This window comes from Condylura cristata, unplaced genomic scaffold, assembly GCF_000260355.1.
Source record: "Condylura cristata isolate star-nosed mole 26May11 unplaced genomic scaffold, ConCri1.0 scaffold00023, whole genome shotgun sequence".
NCBI lineage: Eukaryota > Metazoa > Chordata > Mammalia > Eulipotyphla > Talpidae > Condylura > Condylura cristata.
In genome coordinates, this window is record NW_004567124.1 from 14,545,755 (window position 1) to 14,566,512 (window position 20,758).

Sequence of the window (20,758 nt, forward strand, 5' to 3'; positions counted from 1 at the left end):
TTATGATGCCTTGGATTATTAATGTACCAAAATTTTCTTAACTTGGTCGACTGGGTAAATGGAGATGCTGTGAACTAAGGTAAGGAATTCAGGAAAAGGCATTAGATTAGATGATACAAATAAACCATCCATTGTTAAGATTATGTACTGATACGTTGCCTGGTAATAGCACTGCTGTCAAATCTATGGGGCAGTTGGGGATAGAGGACCAGGACTAAGGAGAAAAGTAGGAACTGGAAACCTGGCTTAGGAGTTTTGGCATAAGTAAAGTCTTAGGTGGGAATGAATTGAAAAAGCCTGAAAAGTGAAATAAAGGGAGAGGATTAATCAGAATTCTAGGGACCACCAATTTTGGGAAGATGGGGGGAGATACAGTGTAGGTAAAGAAGAAACAAGAAACCACTAGAGAGCCAGAAAGACTAGGAGAGGATGGAGGCATCAAAATCAAAGGAAGGTAAAATTCCAGAATGTCAACAGAGAACTTATGTTTCTGTTGAACGTGGAGTTAAGAGTTCCTTAGAAGCTTTAGCTTTAGCAATGATAGGAGAATAGTGTAAAATCCCAGTTTACATAAGAATGAAACAAGTGCAAGGAAGCAGAAATGGCAAACATATAATAGACATGTCATGCAATAGGCTAAATAATAGGCATGAGGTAGTATAGGCAAGGTATTTGTTTAGTGACTGCAATATAAAGCACATGGTACTGTGTGGATATTAGAAGCATAAGATAAATTATCTCTAAGAATATTGTAGTTTGTTTTTTTCAGGGAAGGGTGGATACTGTACCTCTCTGTTTTTTCACTATGGATCTGAGCAGGGGCACTGAAAACTGAAATGAAGAATCAATAATATGAAATGAAGTAAACAGAGAAATAGAAGTGAAAACTTTTCTGTGAACAGTCACAACTTATTTTGAACTGCATTAGTCTTAACTTGCTTAACCCCCCTCCCTGCTGCCAAAAATAAGATAAAATACAGCTTTCATGTATAAACAAGTGAGAATTTTAAGACCTAGTTTAGAAACTACTTGGAGAATAGGCATCTCTTTCTCTCTGTCACTTGCTTATTCCAGGATTTATAGCCCACATGTGCTGGCTGTCATGAGGCTTCATCCTTTTGAACCTTTACAGCATGGACGACCCTGGATAGACCAAGAGAAGCCAGGACCAGGAGTCTATTTGGGCAGAAGGGGCCTGGCAGGGTCTTTGGCCAGCCAATGTGTTTGGTCTTTTGGCCAGCCAATGTGTTGAGGTCTGGAAGCTGGTTAACAGGAGTGAGTGCGTGCTGAGAAAGGGAACCAATGATCTTGTTAGCACATCCAGGAAATACCTGAAGTATTGCCCAACTGTGTGGTTCAGTACTCATTGCCCTCACGGGAGGTTGGAAGACTATGGTCAGATAAAGACAGACACTTACAGATATAAGAAATAATTTCAAAATAAGAAGTGAGTGTATCTATTCTGGTTCAGTAAGTTGTTTGGGGGAAGTCTCTCGACAAGGGAGCAGTTGTTGAAAAGCAATTTTGCCCTCACTGAGGTTTAATCAAACTGCTTCGGTATGCCTAGAGCAGATAGGAGAACTTGGAAGGGCAAGCAGTAGCATGTTTATAACCTTGTAGTCAATTCAACATCCAGTCACAATAAAGAAACCTTGATCAAGAGTATTCATGACATTTCTAGTTAAATTATCTGTGGGAGAAAATAGAGATCAGGCTTTCTCTTGACTTAGATGGATTACAAAACCATAACATTGTGAAACATTATGTGATTAGTTTAATAGAAAAAAAATTGCGAAGCCAAAAGAAATTTACATCAAGAATGTTGATGAACAGTGGACATTGTATTCAAATTCACTTGTTCATTAAGTACAGAAACATTCTTACACAATTTTTTATCATGTGTCTCCTTTACAAAAGCTGGCAATCTAACAGTTTCTGATATGGGTAAGGTAATATTATTTACCACTTCTTCCTTTGTTGATTGTTCTGTTTTCTTTCAAACTTATGTTGGTAGATAGTGTGTTCTAAAGCTCTGAGCACTACAATTGGAGATGCCTTATTAGTGGTCAGGTGTACGAGTACTTCTAAAATTTTCACGTATGTGTACATCACTTCATGATCTTCTAAAGTGCAGGTGCTGGTTCAGTGGGTTTGGAGTGGGGCCTGAGATTTCTGTGTTTTTAACAAACTCCCAGAAAATATGTATATAGGAATCTTTCTTGTGTACAAGAAACATTTTTATTAGAGCAGTTTAAGAAATCAAATTTTAACTGACTGGGTTTTTGTAGCTTAGCCGAATTTTTTTAGTCTTTGTAGGGGATTTCTAATTTCAAGGAGCCTCATAAGATACTAAACACTTCAGGTAAGAGTAGAAGGAAGTATACAAGAAAAAGCTAGAGATGAGATAGAAATAGGCATACAAACAGGCAAGCAACTGTAACTTTTCTAGAATTAATCAGAGAAGAATTCTAGAGAAGGTGTTAGCTTTTCTGGGCTTCAACTTACTAGAATGTAATTCCTTAAATCAGGGACCTTTTCTTATATTCCCTGCTATATCCCTAGCTCAAAATAGATGCTCGATAAATATTTATTAAATTAATGACCAAAGTCAGGGACCCCAGGAATGGGATAAAGATAACTATAAAACCTTATAAATGGGCCCTCCCTGGTGGTGCAGTGGGTTAAAGCACAGCACTGAGAAACTAAAGCCACTTAAGCACCAGTTTGATGCCCACCCCGGAGGTGACCCACATGGTGCTGCAGACCTCTCCTGACCCACCCGCTGTTCCCCTTAGCAGTGTACTTGTCAGTTGGCCTGTTCTGCTCCCACCCCTGAACCTCTGGCCTATACCCCAGTTCTGTATTCATAAATAAATAAATCTTTAAAGAAAAAAAAAACCTTATAAATGAGGATGAGCAGACAGCCTTGCACAAACAGACAACCAAATCAGGATATTTAAATGATGACTGTAGTGATGAGTGGGAGCTACTTGATGCTTCATCCTTTGCATGAAAGAGTGGCACTCTTAAATGAATACCTTGTCCCTGGGGTGGATGCCAATGGAATATTATGATCGTGACTCAAGGATTAGTTTCCACAGTGAAGTCTGATTCATAGCCTACATATTCCACTAACTGGTACTGTAGAACTGTGTGTCTGGATAGAGACTTAGATCAAGTTTTCTATAAAGAGGACTGAATGGGCCAAATGTTTAAGGACATTTAAACAAAGCCATTTTGCTTAGCTTTGTTTAAGAAAAAGACTTCATTCTCATCTTGATATAAGAGCCAGTTTCTCGGAGTTGTGCCTGGAGTTTCAAGTAACTGTTTTGGCTAAGAATGACCTTTACCTTTTGTACTAAGCCTGAAAGACTGAACCCTCTTAAGGAGTCACAGAGCTTAATGGAAACACAAGTCATCTTCAAAGCAAATGATTTTTACAAGTATTTATCAGAAATAGAATATGTGCCTGATCTAAGTGTCAAACATTCCCGGCCTCAAAGAGTTTATAATTCGAGTGAGAAGGCAACATTACAACTATTACAACACAGTAAAATATACAATAATATTCATATACCTACTACAGGCAGGTGAACACCTAAGCTCTGAAATACATGATAGCCATATACTTTTTAATTAATTTTAAATTTTATCAAGATAAAACATGTCTGCTTCAAAAGTGAGGTTTTATTTCTTTGAAGATTTCCTTTCTTTTTCTCTGTTTTTTTTTCTTCCTAGAATTTCTGTTAGCTAAAGTTTGCATCTTAGATTTGATCTTACAATTCTCTACAAAGGTCTGTTCTTTGCCTCCTTATTCTACTTCTTAGAAGATTTGCCTCAAATTCCCCTTCCTTTTAATTTTAATATCTTTATTATTTTACTTTCTAAGGACCTATCTTATTTTATGATGATTGTCTGTTCTCATCCTTGTCTTATAATTATAGTCTCTCTATTTCTCTGAGAATATTTTCATTTTTCAACGTTTTATATGGATCCTTTATTATCTCTGGTTTTTGTGGGTCACTTTGCTCTTACTGTTGCTTTTATCTCCTGGTTATTGGATGTTTTCCTCCTGGTGTTTGGTGAACTGTGCCTGTCCATGTTTGAGAGTGAGTCACTATTAAGTTATGAAGTTATCTGGAGCCTCTGTAATTGTGTGCTGCTTTTCAACTGGTAGGCTTTATTGTTGAGTGAAGCCACTAACTGCCAGTATCTAAAAGTCTTTTTGCTAAAGTCAGTTTGTTTCCTCCAGAGAATAAACTTTCCACTCACTCTCTCTCTCTCTCTCTCTTTCTACACATACACACACACACACACACACACACACACACACACGCATATAAGGTAACGTGTATTATGTATTACATGTGTGATTCAGAGGTGTGGTAGTTTCTTTATGTAAGTTCTGAACCTTAAGTTAATTCAGGGTGACCCATATCTTAAATGTAATATTTACATACCAAATTCTTAAATGACTAATGATAACATAATTTACAGTAAAGGAGGTACCTACTTTTAATACCTGTTATCTGTAGTGCATTGGGTATATTCTGGAAATGGACATACTTCTAGAAAGGTTATATTAAATACTGTTAATACTAGAAAATGTGATTTCCTTAACATATTTCCCAATCTTTTACATTCTTGGCAATACGTTTAAATTTAATTATACATGCCTGTCACTCTGAGGAAGAAAATAGACCTGTTAAAAATGTGTTTGGATATAGGACAAAAAAGAAAAGACTTTAATGGTCTCCTAGTAGAGTACAATAGTGGATATTCACTGTCAGTCAAACTTGGAACCTTAGTTGTAACTTTTTTAATGGGGAGAAAAATCCTGATACATTATTTTTATTTTTTCTGTTCTTAACTCTGATTCTGTAAAAGTTGGAATCAATTAACACTTCATATTATAACACTTCAGATTTTTATAAAGCCTCTCTGAGATTGTTATTATCTCCATATTAGAAATAAGGGAATAGGGCCCTCCCTGGGCGTGCAGTGGGTTAAAGCACAGCACTAAGCTTAAGTCTCTTCTGCATGAGTTCGCTCCCCTCCTCTCTGGGAGGAGATCAACATGGCATGGCAGACCTCTCCTGACTCGCCCGCTGCTCCCCTCAGCAGTGTACTTCTCATTGATCTGCCTGTTCTGCTCCCCACTCTGCTCCTGGTGAATCCTCTCACCCTCCACATCTCTGGCCTATACCCCAGTTCTGTATGAATAAATAAACAAATCTTAAAAAAGAAGAAGAAAGAAAGAAGGGAATAACCTCAGAAAAGTTAAAATAACTTATGATAAACTTAATAAATTTCATATTTATGGTGGTTGGTGAACTGTGCTTATTTGCTCTGTGTATTCTGAAACATCACTGTGTGTTCTGGAAGCATTCTTTTAGTATGCTAGCCAAGAGGACTCTCATCCTACCTGCATGAGATGTGTCTATAGGATAAGATGCTTAAGGAAGGTTATTTATGCTAAAAATAGCATAAGGAAGAGAAAAAAAATTATCTAAAGGAGAATTTCCACTTAGGCTTAGTCTGATGAATAACTTTTAACAGTCTGGAGAACATACAGTCCAGAACAAATTATTCATTGCCATTGTTAAGTGAAAAGTAAGTTCAGGCGTTATTATTTAAGTATGTTATGTGAGAGCCAGTTTAGATTTCAAATATTTCTTTTTCCTACTTTCTTCCCAACATTTATAAATTTGTTCTAACTGCTTTTATTGATTAAATAACAAAGTATGTTTCTACTTCTGTTTCTGAATTTCACCTTAGTTTTTCTTCAGTAACTTTAATAACCTAAATGATTATAAATGCCTATGTATTTTAAAAAATATTTTAAAGTATTATGGGAAATTTCAAATATACAAGAATAATACAATGAGTCCACATCTGTGCCCTCAGTGAAACTGTAGTGTCAACTCATCAGTATTTTGCCAGTCATGTGGTCTGTCTCCTCTCCTCCATTTTTCCATCTCCCGAATTTTCCTTTTTGGTAATGAATCCCATGCAGCATATAATTTTACCCATAAACACTTTGGAGTAGATCTGTAGTGAATAAGTATATTTTGAATATATAAAACTATAATGTAGTTATCAAACTTCAAATTAGCAACAGATCTAAACTTACTAGAACTACAAGTTTTCCAGGTTATTTTAGTATCAATGTAGCTTAAGATAGATACTGCTCCCTTTCTTTTGTTTATCTAATTCTTCATCTATTTTGTGATGTTCATTTGATATTTTAAAAATATTTATACATACATATTACAACATTGTTCATTTTTGTGAAGTGTTTAATTATTCCTCTCATGTATAGTTCCCATAAAATTCCCACCACCAAGACATCTATGAACTATCACGATAGTCTCTTGTGCTCTTCCTGCCCCTATTTTAATCCCTCTCCCTCCCCCTCTTCTGCTGATTGTCTCTGATTTATAGTTAAGCATGCTAACTATTCACCAGAGGATTCTGTTTCTCTCAGAGCATTTTTTGATAATGTATTAGTTACCACTGTAATTGAGATCTTCTTTTGGATACTAAAGAGTGAGAGGTAGTACTTGGAATTTATGACCTACCTACACCTTACTTAAGTCTCATCACAAATCTGCATTTAAGACTCAGACATCTGAGTAGGGTGTCTGAAGGATACCTACCTTCTTCATTCCAAGGTACAATGAAAATGTAGTTTGTGATGAATTAGCTGTATCAATTCCTTTTATAGCTTCTTTGAGTTTGAATTTCTTATTTATGAAATATGCAATATGACAAACTTGGTAAAGACTAGAAATTATGTATTTGTTTGGCAGATAGTTGGTGCTCAATAAAAAGTAGCTTTTACTATCGAGATATAATGTGAGACTATATGAAAGCACAGTATAACCTATAAAGCCCTATAATATATAACAATACTAGTTATTGTTTTGTTTATGGTCAGACTGAGTCATATATACATTTAAGAATCCAGTAAGAACTGAAGCCATAAACTATGTTGAAGAAAACCTAGGTTATATGCTTCTTGACATTATCCTTAAAGATGTATTTGGAGATTTGAACAAATAGACGAGAATAAAAAAACAAAAATAAATCAAACAAAAAGGCTCTGTACAACAACAATAAAATTGAATTAAAGCAAAAAAAACAGATGTCCTACTGAATGGGAGAACGTATTTGCAAATCATATGTCTAACAAAAGGTTAATATCTAAATTATATAAAGGATGCATAAAACTCAACACATATACAAAAACAACCCAATTAAAAAATGTGCAGAAGCTCTATATAGATACTTCTCCAAAGAAGATGTATAATGACCAATAAGCATGTAAAAAGATGCTCTTCATCTTTTATTATTAAGGAAATGCAAATCAAAACAAAGGCCCTCCCTAGTGGCACAGTTGGTTAAAGCATAACATTATAAAGCTAGCTGTAGCCACATCAGCATGAGTTGACCCCCCGCGACTGAACTGACCCACATGGCCTGGCAAACGTCTTCAGTCTCGCCTGTTTCTCCCCTCAGCAGTGTACTTAGTCCATCTGTCTGTTTTGCTCCCCAATGTCTGGTGAATCCTCTCACAGTCCCTGCACCTCTGGCCTGTACCCCAGTTCTGTATGCGTAAATAAATAAATCTTTAAAAAAAAAAGTGAACTGTGACCTCACACCTTTGAGAATGGCTATTACACAAATGAAAAGAAACAGCGGGGGCCTCCCTTGTGATGCAGGGGTGAAAGACAGCACTATCAAGCTATCAGCATCCGGTGCAGCACAAGTTCAGCAGCCTGCCAGGGAGCTGCAGACCTTCCTTGTATCTCTCACCGGCCCGCCTTAAGCAGTACATTTCAGTAGATCTGCCTGTTCTGCTCCCGACTCTGTATCTGGTGAATACTCTCTACCTTCTCCCTCTGCCCCTGCGCCTCTGACCTATAGCCCAGTTCTTGTATTCATAAATAAATAAATCTTTTTAAAAAGAAATTGTCCCGGGCCCTCCCTGGTGGTGCAGCGGCTTAAAGCACAGCACTAAGAAGCTAAAGCCACTTCCGCATGAGATCGATCCCGAGCCCAGGAGGTGATCCACATGGCACAGCAGACGACCTCTCCTGACCCGCCCGCTGCTCCCCTCAGCAGTGTATTTCATAGATCTGCCTGTTCTGCTCCCCACTCTGTCTCTGGTGAATCCTCTCACCCTCCGCATCTCTGGCCTGTACCCTAGTTCTGTATGAATGAATAAAATCTTTAAAAAAGAAAAAGAAATTGTCCCTACCTCTTTCCAGTGTACAGCCTTACACTCTACTTTTCCATACAGTTTTTACTATTTAATTATATATGTATATATGTCAGTTATATGTGCAGGTCAACCATGCAGAAATGTATACTCTGTTATCACACATAGCACAGAGCCCAACTATGGAAGCCAATCACTGATATTTTCAGCCCTCGTGAAATTTATAGTCTTATAAAGCCTGAAATTGAAGAGAAGCAAAGTGCATATGTGGGCCCTCCCTGGTGGTGCAGCTGGTTAAAGCACAGCACTAAGGCTGAGGCCACTTCAGCATGAGTTCGATCCCCGCCCTGCCCCTGAGGAGATCCACTTGGCGCAGACCTCTCTTGACCAGTGCTCTGCTCCTCTCAGCAGTGTACTTTGTCTGTCTGTTCTGCTCCCAACTCCGTCTCTGGTGAAGCCTCTCACCGCCCCTGCACCTCTGGCTTGTACCCCAATTCTGTATGCACAAATAAATCTTAAAAAAATAATAAATACAAGGTAACGCAGAATTACAGAGAGAAAATTGGCAATTGGGTCTCATCAAAAATTTAGTCTTATCAGAAACATTTCATTAAAATGGCATCGAGTGCCTTCCCTGTTGGCGCAAAGGTTTAGGACCTGCACTGCAAGCAAGCTGCACTTCAGTGCGAGTTAGATCCCTGACCCAGAGGTGACCCACCCTTTCCCACCTACCCCCTTCAGCAATGTACCTCATCGATCTGGCTGTTCTACTCCCCCACTGTCTCCAGTGAAGCCTCTCACCACCCCTGTACCTCAGGCTTGTACTCCAGTTCTGTATGCATAAATATATAAAACTTTAAAAATAAAATTGCACTGAGTAGAGCCTTATAAATCAATAGAGAAAGAAACTTTAAGAAACTGATTGAGTTTGAGGGCAAAATAGTAGGATTTTTTTTCAGTAAAGGCACAGTACTATAGACTAGAACAGTTTCAATTAACAGGTAAGACAGCAAGCTAGATTAGTAAAACAAAGTAGAGTCTAAAATCCCATGCTAGGGAATATACATTTTTTCCTCTCAATGAGTATTTTTGAAATGTGTCCCTAACCAGTCTATAAGATCTAGCATATAAAACACATCCCACTGACAAATAATTTTGTATCATCTCAAATGTCACAGTGCACACAGTAAAATTAAGTCCCTAAGGAAACTTTTTAACTTGGTTTAATCAAATGTTTCCCAACTGTGTAACAACCTTGTGATATTTTCTGATATCAAAATGATATCTAGCATATCTTTTATTCCTCAAAACCCACTTGGGAAATGGAGTTTTACAATAGCAATTTTCCTAGATTTTAAAAGGAGGATTGCATATTGAGTGATAGGTTTTTATTTGCACTGTGTAAGGTAGAAAGACATGCAAATACATTGATACCTGACTCCTTTGCTTGTTAGAGGGCTTCTGGTCTGTTATCTTTAACTGTTTTAATTTACATTGTCTGTTGTCATTAAACTGCCAAGTCCTTTTGGAAGTAGGCATGATAAAAATCGATAAATTTAGATGCCCCACTTATTACTTCAGTTATTATCAGTCACTGTCTCCTTCCTGGTTTTCTCCAGAAGGTGTATTATATAGAGATCTTCTCCCAGTGACTACTGGATCTGCTGCAGGAGTATTTCCTAATAACTTGTGAAACATGCAGATTCTCAGGTCCCTACTGAACTGGAAATTCTAGGGTTGGGGTCCAGTAAACTGTCTTTCAAAAGGCTTCCAGGTGTTTCTGATACATGCTGAAATTTGAAAACCACTTGCGTGAACTACCTCAATCTAAATCTTAAAAAAAATTAGATTGGGAGTGATAACCTGCAGTCTGCTCTCCTCAACTGCTATCACCTTCTTTCTGTTTATCTTCAATGAAGAATGAATATTTTCCTCTCTGAAAAGAAGTGCCCTATCCCTTCTATCAGTTATCTTAGCTGAGGGTGTTTCCTGGTTAAATTATACGTATACATTTAGCCTTCTTGCTTTTTTCCTTTGCTTAGAAATACAAATTTGGAACAATGGGAGAAGTTGTTGAGACCCCGCCACCATTCTTGAGGGGAGAAAAAAGCTGTCATAAATGCAAAACTTTCTCTTCATCTTTTAAATTCCTCCTGTTTAGAGGTATGCAGTATAAATTGCTTCTAAAAGCATGTTGGATAGATTCTATTTTAGCTTTAAAATAATTATAAAATCCATTTCATGTTTAGTACATTTTAACTAGATTCCTGTTCCTTGTCTGCTATAGATTCCTTATCTTTTGTAATATTTAAAAAAAATTATATTTGAAATTATTCACTGAAAATGATAGCAAAACTTTAAAGCATAGAAAGGTAGAGTAATGTATCAAGATAAAATACAGTTCCCACAAATTTGTGATGATTATAAATTAGAGACCTCCAAGGAAACAGAAATTCAGAAGTTAACAAACTGAAACTGCTTTAGGACGTTGGTTTCTCTGACTCTCCACCCAGTCCTGTAAAATTAGGTAAAAATCACTTTAAAAATGTGAGGGATATTAAGGGCTGTTGAATGCATGTCCCTAAATTTTTAAGTAGTATGAAGCTTTTATCAAGGAACAAGTACAGTTTGTATCTTACAGTTGCGTCTACCAGACAGGCTGGCTGGCTACAGGAATCACAAACTTGGGTCTGTGAATGTTTGCTTTCACCGAAGACATCCAGTTTCCACAGGACTGTGATTTTGTAGTGTGGATTAGATTATACTATTTGTTTAACTAACAACATTTCCCCCTCAACACACTAGATTACTGAATCAATAAACTGAATTTCCTGAAAAATATTTCAAACATAAAGGCCATAGTATAATGTGAGTGAGAATGTAAGTAAAAAGGTAGAAGCTATGCAAATACAATTTTACTTAATAAAATTTGCATATGTTAGAACATAGTTAAGCTAAATAGTTAGAGTAGTTTTCATAATTATTTTTTATTTATATCCAGGATGTAGTATAAATCCATGTCATATAGACTTGGAGAGGGGAGTTGCTCATTAAAAATAAGTTTTTATAACATTTGGAAAGCTAAAAATATGACTCCTTATTTTAAAAACATACTATAAGTAACTTCATTCATACATGTTTTGTTTATTTTTCTCAGAGATTCACATGTGCTAATATTTGCTATGTCAAAGTATCAACATTTCATGTGTTTAAGAAATGTTTAACCTAACTTGGAAGTAGTAGAATGAGAGTTTAAATTCTACCAAAAACAAAAAGCCTTCTATGCAGTTTCCCTTTTGGTGTCTCAACTTGAGTTTCTAACTCTTCTCTGTTCTTTTATGTTCCTTTAAATATCTCTGAATTCCTTGCTTTAATTTAAATGATAATGGCTTTCTTATATTGTTCCTACTGAAAAATTTTATATTATAAATTTTCAGTTTTTATTGCCTGCTCTAATTCATTTTTTGTTAGAGTGACTAATTTTACAGAAAAATCATGGCATTTGCACATTAAAAATTTTAGTACAACTATGTGAACACAAGTCTGTGTAAGATATAAATTCCCATGAAACCTTTTAATCATGAATCTTTGTTATTTTATCTTTGAACATTTTATGTGCTTTTTGACTTCCTTAGGACATTGTTTCCTTCTGTAACATCCAATCAGTCTGTGAGATCTATTTTCATTTCTGATTACTTCACATTAATTCACTATAGTCTTTTTGATTATATAAAATGAAAATTACTTTTGGTATATATATACATTTTCCCCAAAAAAACAATAAATACAAGTTTATTCACTGGGGCATTGCTTGTAAAAACAAAGAATTAGAAACAACCTAGATGCCTATTATAGGGAACATGTTAAATAATCTTTGGTATCCCATGCAGTGGCACAATATAAAAATCATGATGAGGAAAAGAATCACAACATGAAGAGATATTGGATGAAGACTTAGCAATATTGTTGAAAGAGAAGTGATATATATGAGGATGTCAAAGAACCAACTAACCAAAATATCCTTTGTTACCTCTTGGAAGGACAGAGGGTAGAGTGAGATAGCTAGAGAGTAGAAACTACTTCAGTTTTCAACGCTGAGTGGGTTTTACTTGTGTTTTCTAAAACTACTTTAAGAAATCATCTTGATTAGAAAAATGGCTAATTCTGAAAACAAACTGTACAATATTTAACATTCATATATTGAATTAATTTTCACTGATTAAAAAGAATAATTAAAATAATAAGTTGGATATTATACAGAAAACTTTTGGCTACACTGTTTGACTCTGGTTATGAGGAAGTGATTCTCCCTTTAAATTTGGTTTTTTATATAGATTTTTCCTGGGAAATTATTTTTTTCCTTATTTATTTTTTATATCATTCTTCATTTTGTACATTTTTCCATCTCAGTTGTAGTCCCCATGGGCTTCTCACCACCAATTCACCTGTGTGACATTGCCATAGTCCTGTGCCCTCTTCCTACCCCAGTTTTTATCCCTTTCCCTTTCCACCGCATATCATGTCTCTGGTTTATAGTTGTTTGTTATTCTCATTTTTACTTTATTACATTTGTTTCACTCTCTCTCTATCCCCCTACCCTCTGCCTCCTGATCCCTTAACGCTCCAGCTATGAGTGAAACCATCTGGTATTTTTCTTTTACTTTCTGGCTTATTTCACTAAGCATGATCCCTTCCAGCTCCACCCATGTTCTGCAAAGGGCATGATTTTATCTTTTTTGATTGCTGAGTAATATTCCATTGTGTCTGTGTACTACATCTTTTTAATGTAGTCATCTGTTTTTGGGCATGTGGGTTGATTCCATGTCTTCCCTATTGTAAACAGTGCTGCAGTAAACAGGGGGTGCAGGTGTCCTTTTGAATCAGTGTTTTTGTGTCTTTTGGGTAGATACCTAGGAGTGGGATTGCTAGGTCGTGTGGAAGTTCCATTTTTAGCAGTTTGAGAAACTCCAAACAGCTTCCCATAGTGGTTGTACCACTATGCATTCCCACCAGCAATGTAGGAGAATTCCTTTTTCTCCACATCCTCGCCAACATTTATTGTCGTTAGTTGTTTTAATACATGTCATTCTCACTGGTGTGAGAAGGTATCTCATTGTGGTTTTAATTTGCATGCCCCTTATTACAAGTGACGTTGAATATTTTTTCATATGCTTGCTGCCATCTGCATTTCTTCTTTGGAGAAATATCTTTGTAGCTCTTCTGCTCATTTTTTGATGGGGTTGTTCTCTTTGTTTTTGTTGAGTTTAATTAGCTTTTTGTATATTTTTGTGATCAGTCCTTCATCATTAGTATTGTGCACAAATATTTTCTGTCAATCAGTGGGATGTCTCTTTGTTTTGTGTAGTGTCTCTTTTGCTGTACAGAAGCTCTTTAACTTCATGTAGTCCCGCTGTTTATCCTTTCCTTCACTACCCTTGCTTTGGGTGTGTTGTATCACTAAAGATGTTACTGAGGTATGACGTGCAGTGTTTTGCCTACTTTTTCTTCTAGATATTTTATGGTTTTGCGTCTTATGTCTAGTTCTTTAAGCCATTTCGAGTTGGTTTTTGTACATGTTGCAAGGTAGTTGTCTAGCTTCATTTTTTTGCACATAGCAGTCTCGTTTCCTGGGAAATTACTTGTAACTCACATTTAATGGAACTCATTTTATAGCCAAGTATTCTTTATAACTGTGACAGCTTATCTTTTAAAAGTTCTAATTTTTTAACATTGGCTTCTCTTTTAGTGTGTACTTGTAGAATAAATTCCTTTGTTAGTATAGCATTGATCTACATCATTGTATACAACTTAGAAGTACAGGACCACACCATTCAGGTGTGCTTTTAATGGAAGTGAAGGGCATTATGCTAGACAGAGTAATTCAGAGACAGAAGGACAAGTAAGTACCACATGGAGTTTGTATATATGGAATCAAGAAACAAAACAAAAAGTCAGATAAAACCAACTAATGACAAACCCTATAAATCTGACTGTAGAATTGAGGCTACCAGAAAAAGAGGTAGAAAGGGGAGAACATAGTGGGGAGGAGCACACTGGACTATGGTGGAGGTCTTTCCCAACCTTAGTGGTGGGTACCATGTGGTGATACTGGGTTCTTTTAAAGCAGAACATTCAGCCTCTCTTCAGCATTATCAAAGTTAGTAATAGTTTGTCCTCCTAAACTTAGAGCTGCCTGTAGTTCTAATTTATGTTTTATAAAAACAGCAATTTGGATTTTTCTTTTTTCATATTCTAAAAATTATTTTAAGAAACTGAAATTCATATCTTTCAAATATTTTCAAAAATTATTTTCTGACTAAACTGTGCCTACTACAGATGGTCCTGTTTAAAATCACCTGCTGTTCTGAATTTCTCAGATTTTTAACCATTCTTAAATTACTTCTGTTTTACCAAATGCAACTTTGCTTTATGAAGTAAGCTGTATGCAGTTCAAATATAGGAAATAACTCTTGCAAAGAAATGCATGATATTCAGAATTTGGAACAATTGGTTGGCTAGGGAAATACTAATGAACATCACAGATTGACTTGCCTTCATTGGAATGAATTTAAGACTATTACTTTTTCTTTGTAACTGGAAAAATAATCTCTAATTCTCCTATATTTATAGCAGCCATATGTCCCAGATTTTCTAGGATAGTTCCCAGTTTCATAGTCTCCCTCTCCCAAAACCATACTGCCTTGTAGTTTGGAAAATTTGTTCATTTTTCTAATATTAGCCATATAGTTCTTTGGGCTTATTTCATTTTAGTAGAAGTTACTTGAAAAACTCATTTCAGGCAACTTGTATAAAGTAAGAAGATGTAAGAAAGACGTATGATGAATTTTTTATATGCTAATGTGCATTTTTATATGCTAAGGTTGCTGGAGAAAGGAGGTCTTCACTATGTGGGGTAATTTGTTGTATGCTTCTGTTCACAAAATGTGGTCAAGAACCAGAACAATGTATGGGGTAAAAATTTTTTTTTCTGTTCTGCATTAACAAGGCACTGTCTCCATAAAGGAACCTGAATCTCTAGGAGAGATTTATAAATTAAGAGCTTTTTAGAGATAAGGAACTAAGAAGCACATGAAAAGATCATTGGTCACCAGGGAAAACAAACAAAACCACACTGAGATACACTTCACTCCTAGGAAGTGTTAAAATACTAGGAAACAAATAAGTGGTATATGGATGTGACAAAATTGAAACTCTCATGCAGTGCTGGTGAGAGTGTAAATGGTGCAACCACTTTAAATAGTCTGACAGTTCCTCAAAAAGGTTAAGAGCTCCATATGACCTTGTAATTCCACTCCTAAGAGTAGATGAAAAAAGAAAAAAAAAAGCATAAAATCTTGTACCAGAATATTAGCAGCATTATTTACAATAGCCAAAAATGGAAAGAGTGTAAATATTAGTCAACTTAATAAAATATGGTAGCCTTACAATGTTATATTCAGCGATTGAAAAAAGGACTAATGTACTAATACTTGCTACAGTATGAATGTACCTCAAAAACATCACAGCAGGGCCCTCCCTGGTGGCGCAGCGGGTTAAAGCACAGCACTGAGAATCTAAAGCCGCTTCCTCTTGAGTTCCGATTCCCGCCTGCCCAGGAGGCGACCACATGGTGAGGCAGACCTCTCCTGACCCGCCCGCTGCTCCCCTCAGCAGTGTACTTCGTCCATCTGCCTGTTCTGCTCCCCACTCTGTCTCTGGTGAAGCCTCTCGCCGCCCCTGAGCTTCTGGCCTGCACCCCAGTTCTGTATGTACAAATAAATAAATCTTTAAAAAAAAATTAAAAAAAAAATCACAGCAAGTTAAAGCAACCAGTCTTAAAGGAACACATATTATGTGACTTCATTTATATGAAATGTCCAGAATTGACAAATCATAGAGACAGAAAGTAGAATAGTAGTTGCCTAGGACTGAGGTGAAAGAGAGAAAGAGGGGAGTGACTGCTAATTAATCCATTTCTTTTTGGGGTGATGAAAATTTCCTAAAATTGATTGAACACTTTAAGTGGGTGACTTGTACAGTAGTAAATTATCTCAATAAAGCTGTTACTTTAAAGGAGGGGGCACATCTTGCTTACTATTGAGACATTCTGTTTTATTCCTTCTTTAATACTAATTCTCAACCAGGGAGAATTTTGCTACTTAGAGGACATTGGTAATGCCAGGAGAAATTTTTGGTTGTCACAACCGGAGGAGTAATGCTATTGGCATCTAGTAGGCAGAGGCTAGGGATATTGCTAAACATCTTTCCGTGCATGGGACAGCCCCCTCAACAACAAATTGTCTGGCTCAAATTCACAATAATTCTTAAGTTGAGAAATCCTGTTACACACTTGTGTTGCTCTAGTGATAATTGATTGTGGCCACATTTTTTAAGTACTGCAAGGTCATGAATCATCAAACAGATATTCAGTGTACTCAAGTAAAAGGGGCAAGGCTACTCAAGACTGAAACTGCTCCCCCCCAAAAAAAAAGTTTTATTTTTTTAATTTGGTTAGCTTAAGCCTAAATTGAATAATTTATTACTAAAATATTTATTCCTCAATGCTTCTAGTTGATATTTCACTGTATTGTATTGCATTTTACTTAGAACTTCTTAAAAATAAGGTTTATAGAATAGAAAATCATGTGACAAAGGTAGGAATTATGTACAACACTATAGCATAGCTTGGTCCATTTAAAAATTTTTATGAACTCATGTTCAGGAATAGGAACACTGCAAATTTGCTAGTCTTCAATATAATTAAAAGGAATCCTATTTTGAATATACTTGTTTGAAATATCCACAGATGATTTAAAGGACAGGGAATAGGTCTTTCATTATAGATGCCAACGTTTCAAATGTTAACAATAGCTAATACTTATTGAATTCTCTTGGTAGGCTGAGTATATTGCAAACCACATCATGTATATTGTCTCATTTAATTCTCAGAAACCCTATGAAGAAGACATGATTATTCCTATTCTGGAAGTATCTATCTTGTAGTCTTCCACCAATATGCACTGGTTCCTCTTACGATTTTTGCACTATGGCTATTCTGAGAGTTCCCTTCCTTATCATTCTTGGTATCTTTTTGGTTTCCTTCCTATCTTCAATCCCCTGCATCTTCTCTTACTGTGGTGTGCTCCCACTCTTTGAAGAAGCATACCTCTGTTACCTTCCTTAGGAAGCCACTGTTTGAAAATTCTATCTTCATGATTGAAAAATATAGTTTGGGTATAGAATTCTATGTAAGAACTATTTCTCTGTTACAGTTTTATTTACATGAACCATTATTCTCATGCATTTCAGTTTTGTGTACGATCTCCTTTGTGCCTCTTACGACTTATAGGTTCTTTTTTTTTTTTTTTTTCTTAAACTGGATGCTGGACCTGCTTTTACTGTCAGGTTTTGTTTTCATGTATTTTGCCCAATGTCAAGTGGCATCCCATTCACTCCCAAAATCCATTTCCTTGAACTCAGTGAAAGTTTCTAAAAATGTTCTTTGATATAGCCTCTAGTATTTTTCTTTCCGGATTGTCTATTACCTAGTTGTTAAGTTTTAAAATGTATCTTTTAGTTTGCTTATTTAGTGGAATCCTAATCTTTTCCATTTGCTTTTAGTTCTACTTTCTCAGGAATTCAGTTCTATCTTATTTTTAAGTTAAATTAGACTTTAGTTTTAAACAGCTAATTTCTTTCTATAACCTCTTATAAAAAGAGGTTATTTGGCAAATGTTTCATCTTTCATATTAGAGTTTTTCTGAACTTTTTCTCCTAAAATCTGACTTGATTCTTATTCATTCCAACTCTTTCTGTTTGTTTTTTGGATTAGGTTTCTGCCTTTCATGTTGCATATTTTATTTAGTGGTCCTTAACACTCTATAATCTATATGACTTCTAGTCTTTATTGCTCCCTGATATAATGCTCTGAGAAGAACACAAACATCACTGTTAGAATGTTTTTCTCCCAACCATGCACATTTAGTAATTTTTATTGTACATTGAGCAATATGTGTGCTACATGATAGAGCAATGAATACTGCTACTAAAAATACTAGAACTGTTCAACTGAAAAGTTATAACAACACATTTTGTTCTCTTCCTGAAGAGTATTGATTTTTGTTCAAGTAAGTTAATTTATATGAGTTCCAAATCCTATCTCTCTTCAGGTGAACATCAGCTGAAATCTATGCTCTGTGCTTTCAGCATCTCAGCTATTATCTTTTACATACGTAGTTCAGTGATCAGCTGGGAATTGGGTAGAGTTTATAGAGAGGTAACTTCTATGACTTCTTCATTTCAAGGATTGTCCTCTTAATTTTCCAGTTATTCTTTTAACTTCTAACTAGGAATTATGGCTCCTGAATGATTACGATTTCAGATTTATGCTTAAGTGTTAATCACGCCACCATATTAATTGTGCAGCAGTACTAGAGAAAAGCCATATAAATGTGAATCCTATTCAGTATCATTCCTTCTTTTAACAGTTGGCTTCTGTCCAGTTTCTACTTGCTTTTGGTCACTCTATGGTGTTTTCAAAAATTACTTTTATATTTCTTCAGAGTATATCACTGTTATCTGTAAATGATCAATCTAATGTAATTGATTGTACCATTACCAGAAATTGTACCATAACACCTTTTATTAGATTTCCAATAGATTTCCAATATTGCATAGGTTAGACAAAAAGAACAACAATTTTATGAATGATGGTAATAAGTTATCAAAATGTCCAAAAATTACTGAGCATGTTACAAATTGTATCTTTTTTCTTTTTTCTCTTACAGACAAGAGATGATTTCCTAGGTCAAGTGGATGTTCCTCTTTATCCATTACCGGTTGGTATAGATGCCCAAGATTTTACTTACTTTTTATATTATTTTTAATGTAATGAACACTATAGATACACCATCTAGGTAGTATAAGTCTTGATTTCTAAAACATGTACTGCTTTTATTTCTTGAGCATATTATTTTATGAAAACGTATCTTAATTTTCCATTCTACCTACAAGATAGCATAAACTCCAGTAAGAACTAGAACCACTATTTGTTGACATCATGAAAGCATTGTTAGAGGGAGACTGGTTAGAAAGAGTCTACTGAATATAGGCAAGAAGAAAACTAAATTTGATTGCATTGCAGAAATGAAAATGAATTTGGACCAATCATCTAGCAATAGGGGAAGACAGATTCAGGAAACATCTTATAATTAAACATTATCGGACCAGGTTTCTGATATGGAAGCTGAAAGCAAAAATAGGCAAAAAGTAAAAATGCAGCTTTGAATTTGGGAGATAGAATTGGTGTCTCAAGTAGAAAAATTATTTAAAAAATCTTTTTGTTTTGAAATAAAATAAGGTTTTTTTCTGATCATATTGAATTTCAGTAGAAAACAGGAAAAATCACAGTTTAAAGTGGGCAACTGACAAAGATATGAAAATAATGTAGAGAAGAAGAGAAATGAGAGTATTGAAGGGGAAACACTGAACCTTACTTAGTCATTGTATACCTGTCAGAGGAGAAAGAACAGACAGGAAAAGAACCAAGTAACATAATGTAATGAGAATTTTAGAAAATATTTCAGGACTACATGTGTAGTTAATACCAAATGCAGGAGAGAAAGTAAAGGATAATATAACAAAGGCTGCTAAACTTGATAAGAAAGAGAAGTGATAGTTCTATCACTCTTTTTTTTTTTTAAAAAAAAAGATATATTTATTTATTTATACAGAACTAGGGGATAGGCCAGAGGTGCAGGGGCGGTGAGAGGATTCACCAGAGACAGAGTGGGGAGCAGAACAGGCAGACTGATGAGTACACTACTGAGGGGAGAAGCAGGCAGGTCAGGAGAGATCTGCCGTGCCATGTAGGTCACCTCCAGGGCCGGGGATCCAACTCATACTGAAGTGGCTTTAGCTTCTTAGTGCTGTGCTTCAACCTGCTGCACCACCAGGGAGGGCCCTCTGTCGCTATCTCTTTTAAGATTTTTATTGGCTCCTCTGGTCTTTAGAGATCACAAGTCTTTAATAACAGATTTAATTCCATTTAATTTTAATTTTTGTTCTGCTAGAATTGTCTCAGTGCTCTAATCAGCCACCCTTGCTGACATATACCTATTCCATATCCCTTTGGGGTACCATCGTGCTAACCACTTTCAAAGTTTTTCCACTTCTACCCTCCCTTTGGCTTCACAACACACCTGTTCAGCTAGTTTCTGACTGAGTTGTGATGCCAGCTGCAACTCCTCCAGTGCATAGTGAAAGCACTGTCAAGTGACCAACTGTAACCATTTAATAAACTAAAGCTACTTTTCTCTCTCTCTCTCTCTTTTTTTTTTTTTGCCTTAGGTCATACATAGTTCATGAATTGTCTTAAAAAGTCTATTTTTTTGGTGTTATAGATGTAACTTGAAAACCCACTCTTTTATTCTAGACAGAAAATCCAAGAATGGAGAGACCATATACTTTCAAGGATTTTGTTCTTCATCCAAGAAGGTCAGTAAATATAAAATAATACATTACTAAGTTTTTCTT

The 20,758-nt window shown here is 35.8% G+C and overlaps 1 protein-coding gene across 5 annotated transcripts in view; it reads left to right on the plus strand.

The window, feature by feature from the left end:
* The window catches only part of NEDD4 (neural precursor cell expressed, developmentally down-regulated 4, E3 ubiquitin protein ligase), a 105,016-nt gene that overhangs the window by 47,159 nt on the left and 37,099 nt on the right, over positions 1 to 20,758 (plus strand). For 3 of the 5 annotated variants that reach the window (XM_004687767.2, XM_012728781.1, XM_012728783.1), the window contains 2 exons: positions 19,012 to 19,062; positions 20,658 to 20,719. The exons of 1 other annotated variant lie outside the window; for it this stretch is intronic. In XM_004687767.2, the coding sequence (XP_004687824.1) occupies positions 19,012 to 19,062; positions 20,658 to 20,719 (113 nt within the window). The remainder of the gene's footprint in view (positions 1 to 19,011; positions 19,063 to 20,657; positions 20,720 to 20,758) is intronic. One more of the 5 variants, XM_012728782.1, reaches the window with a different exon arrangement.